At 31.9% G+C, this 3,902-nt stretch overlaps 1 protein-coding gene across 1 annotated transcript; it reads right to left on the bottom strand.

Moving 5' to 3' along the window:
- Positions 1–1,767: 1,767 nt before the first annotated feature.
- LOC127726775 (ankyrin repeat domain-containing protein 50-like) lies at positions 1,768–3,573 on the bottom strand. Its single transcript, XM_052234230.1, has one exon. It carries the CDS (start codon positions 3,571–3,573, stop codon positions 2,146–2,148), a length of 1,428 nt encoding a protein of 475 aa, XP_052090190.1. The 3' UTR covers positions 1,768–2,145.
- Positions 3,574–3,902: the final 329 nt, after the last annotated feature.

Raw genomic sequence — 3,902 nt, 5'->3', positions numbered from 1 at the left:
CCTTTTGCACCTAGTGCGGACAAAAGTATTCATTTTTTGCCTTAGAATTTTGTTTTATTAAATTTTCGGTAAGGGTGGAGTTGGGTGTCCGCGGACCCCAACTTTGGACCTACTTAAAAAAACAAACTTAGACGAATAACACCCTGGATTTTTTTCTCCAGTAGACCTCAGCTACCCAACTTCCCTTTGCACCTAGTGCGGACAAAAGTATTGCCGTAGAACTTTTTTATAACTTATCGGTAATGGTGTGGTAGGGTAGGTACCTGAGGTCCACTTGAGAAAAAATCCAGAGTGATGTTCGGCTTAGTCTTTTTTTATAATGTAATAAGCTGGCAAATTATGAAAGCTCGTGTCTTAATTGATAGGCATAGAAATAAAAAGAAAACGTATGATAACCAATAACAATCTACCGGAGACAAAATAACGTTGGTTTAGGCAACTAGTATGATGGTCTGGATACGGGGTTCTTCATTTCTGTATTCTTTGATATTCTATGCCGATTTTCTCTATTCTTCAATCAGTGTTTCAGGCCATTTTTCTCTATTCTTTATTTCTTTATACTTTTTGCCAATTATCATTCTGTTCTCTTTATATTTTAACACCTCATTATTCTATTTTTTTATTTCTTGGTCCATTGTCTCTATTATTCATATTTTTTGCCCACTATTCTCTATTCCGTAAACCCCTATCCACACCCAGGCTCTAGTTTAGGTCACCATATAGCTTTTACAAATAAATTCCGATTGGCAAAATGATTGAATGCTAATCCCGGTTTGAATTGTGAATTTTGCGGAAATTTGTTTTTCAATCAATTGATCAAGCAAAACACATTATCGCCCTGAATGTTCGCATACTACTGGCAGATGGACCTTGGTTATCAATTCTAATCATCTTAGATCAACCTTTCTAAACTTAAAAGTAAAGATCACACACCCTTATTGTTCAGATAGATAAAGTTTTTTGCATCCGTCGACATTATCTCCGATTAAAGATCTGATAACCACAGTGACTGTGCATGTATACTTTAACGACCGAGGTAGTTTTCTTATCAGTTTTAAAAAATAGTAACCTTCCTTGTTAATGTGATGTTGTAATCAATCTATCTATTTGTACCATCTTTATATAATATTATATTGTACAATTTTAATATATGATTCGTTTAATATTTAAATATAATAATTTATTTTTTATTGAAGATATATAAACAAGGTAATTTGAAAGGCTTTGATTCATTTATCACCGTAGTTCAATTCATAAGTCAGGCGGTCTATTTTGTCTACATTATGTTGAAAGAACACCGGAATGTTTACTTTGGCATGATTTCTATCAATGACTGTGAAACAAGAAAGGAAAACATTGTACATTATAAAACGAAAAATAATTAAAATTGAATACAAAATTCTTGTTTAGTTACATCAAAAACGAAGAACGGAAACACTTTTGATTTTCATTTTGGTTTTAGAGAAATCAAAGATAAAAAATGAAAATACTTTCGTTTTCCGTTTTAGTTTTAGAGAAATCAAAAAAGAAAAATGAAAACAATTTTGTTTTTCGTTTTGGTTTATGAGAAATCAAAAACGAAAAATGAAAACACTATTGTTTTTTGTTTTTTGTTTTTGATATTTCAAAACGAAAAACGAATGGACGCAAATATACACGGACCGTTAACACGTTAACCCACAATTAAGGAATATGTACATGTTTCATCTAAAATGGTAGCCTGCAGTTTTAATTAAATAACTGCAAAGATTATTCCTTTTTAAATAACGTCACGAACAGCAGCTACAATGTATCACTAGAAAAATAATACACCTTTGACAATTCATTACAGCAACACTGCTATTAACATAAAAGCAGAATATGACTAATTTGGCCACTCATTTTAATAGAATATCACTCCTAATATCGTTCAATAATGTAATGGTTTAACAAAAAAATGTTGTATTTCTTCCTTATGCCATTATCATTTGTCTCTTTTAATATCACTTTCATATTTTGTAGAAAACGTAAACCTATAATATAATTTAGAGTCTATTAGTATGATTCATTTGTCGAACGTATAAAATTAATGATCCATGCCAAGATTCGACACAGTGTAATCACTCTATTGCAATCTACTCCTTTTTCTTCCAACATTTTCACTATTTAAACATGATTTCTCATAAATGCAACAAAACACGGCGATGCTTTTAAATGTGTGCAATGATTAATATCAGAACCATTGTCAAGTAGAATCTGAACAATGTCTTTATGATTTTCCCTACAAGCTATGAACAAAGAAGATTTTCCATTATCTCTACAATTATCAATATCTGCTTTGTAGTTCAGTAATACCTTAACTATCTCTATATGATTTTGCTGACAAGCAATAAACAAAGGAGACGTTCCATCACCTGTACACTTATTAATGTCTGCCTTGTTGTCAAGTAGTACCTCTACTATCTCTTTATGATTTAAACGACAAGACGTAAACAAAGGAGATGCTCCATCAACTATACACTTATTAATATCTGCTTTGTTGTCTATTAAAATCTTTACTAATTCTATATGATTATTCTGACACGCAATATACAAAGGAGATGACCCATGCTTTTCACATTTATTAATGTCTGCCTTTTTGTCCAGTAATACCTTTACAATCTCTATATGATTAAAGTAACACGCAAAATGTAAAGGAGATGATCCAGTGTGATCACTCTTATTAATGTCTGCCTTGTTGTTCAGTAAAAGTATAACTATATCTTTTAAATTATCCCAACAAGCAATAACCAAAGGAGTTGTTCCCTTATTATTACTTTGATTAATGTCTGCCTTTCCGGCCAGTAATATCTCTACTATATCTTTATGATCATTGTTACACGCAATATGTAGAGGAGACGCTCCTTTACGATTTCGCTGATTAATGTCTGCCTTGTTAGTCAGTAATATCTGAACCAACTCTGTAAGATTGTCCTGACAAGCAGTATGTAAAGGATATAAATCATTTGCACACTTGTTAACCTCTGCCTTGTTGTCAAGTAATAACTTCACTATCTCTAAATGATTATTCTGACAAGCCATATACAGAGCAGATGCTCCATTATCATCACACTTATTGATGTCAGCCTTGTAATCCAGTAATAACCTTACTGTCTGTATATGATTATTCTGACAAGCAACTGTCAAAGGAGTCGTGACACTATTTCTACACTCATTGATGTCTGCCTTGTTGTCTAGTAAAATTTTTACTATCTCTTTATTATCATTCTGACAAGCCCTAAACAAAGGATACCCTCCATATTTATCACACTTATTAATGTCTGCCTTTTTGTCTAGTAATACCTTTACTACTTTTGTGTGACCCTGTTGAATTGCAAAATTCAATGGACTCCCATCATCATCTCTATGCCGGTTAACATCAACACCATGGTCAAAACACCACTCAATTAATGGAATAAAATCATATTGACAACACTGTAGTAGTACAGTAGCCCCACCTTTAACGTCACAAAGCAGTGCTAATCTTCTTTGTACTGAAATATCCCTTGTTTTTATTCCACGCAGAAATTTCTCTCTAAACTCTGGAATATTCATATTAATGTTATTAAATACATCCTGTATTTTACATTTAGACCAGTCATCAAACATTCTTAATAAGTACATCTTATGGTATTTAGCTGGCACAACAGTAATAAACTGATTCATGCCATCTTTACTTTCTAATAGAAATCTCTGACTAATAACGTTACTTTGTCCATTTCTGATAAAACATTGAATCATGTTTTTACCTAAATAGAAAGATAAGAAGTCAAATATTTTATCGTGTATAGTTTTATATACCCCTTGTTCTTTCTTTATAAAAGTATATTCAAGTGTTTTAAGTTGATCTAGTAAAACTAATCGAGATGTTCCTCTGTCCAATC

This window comes from Mytilus californianus, unplaced genomic scaffold (genome assembly GCF_021869535.1).
Source record: "Mytilus californianus isolate M0D057914Y unplaced genomic scaffold, xbMytCali1.0.p SCAF_18, whole genome shotgun sequence".
Taxonomy (NCBI): Eukaryota; Metazoa; Mollusca; class Bivalvia; order Mytilida; family Mytilidae; genus Mytilus; species Mytilus californianus.
This window is presented reverse-complemented; position numbering and strand designations above follow the sequence as displayed.

Bases quoted from the DNA above. Each gene is read 5' to 3' on its own strand.
- LOC127726775 (XM_052234230.1), bottom strand. From the start codon at position 3,573: ATGAATATTCCAGAGTTTAGAGAGAAATTTCTGCGTGGAATAAAAACA.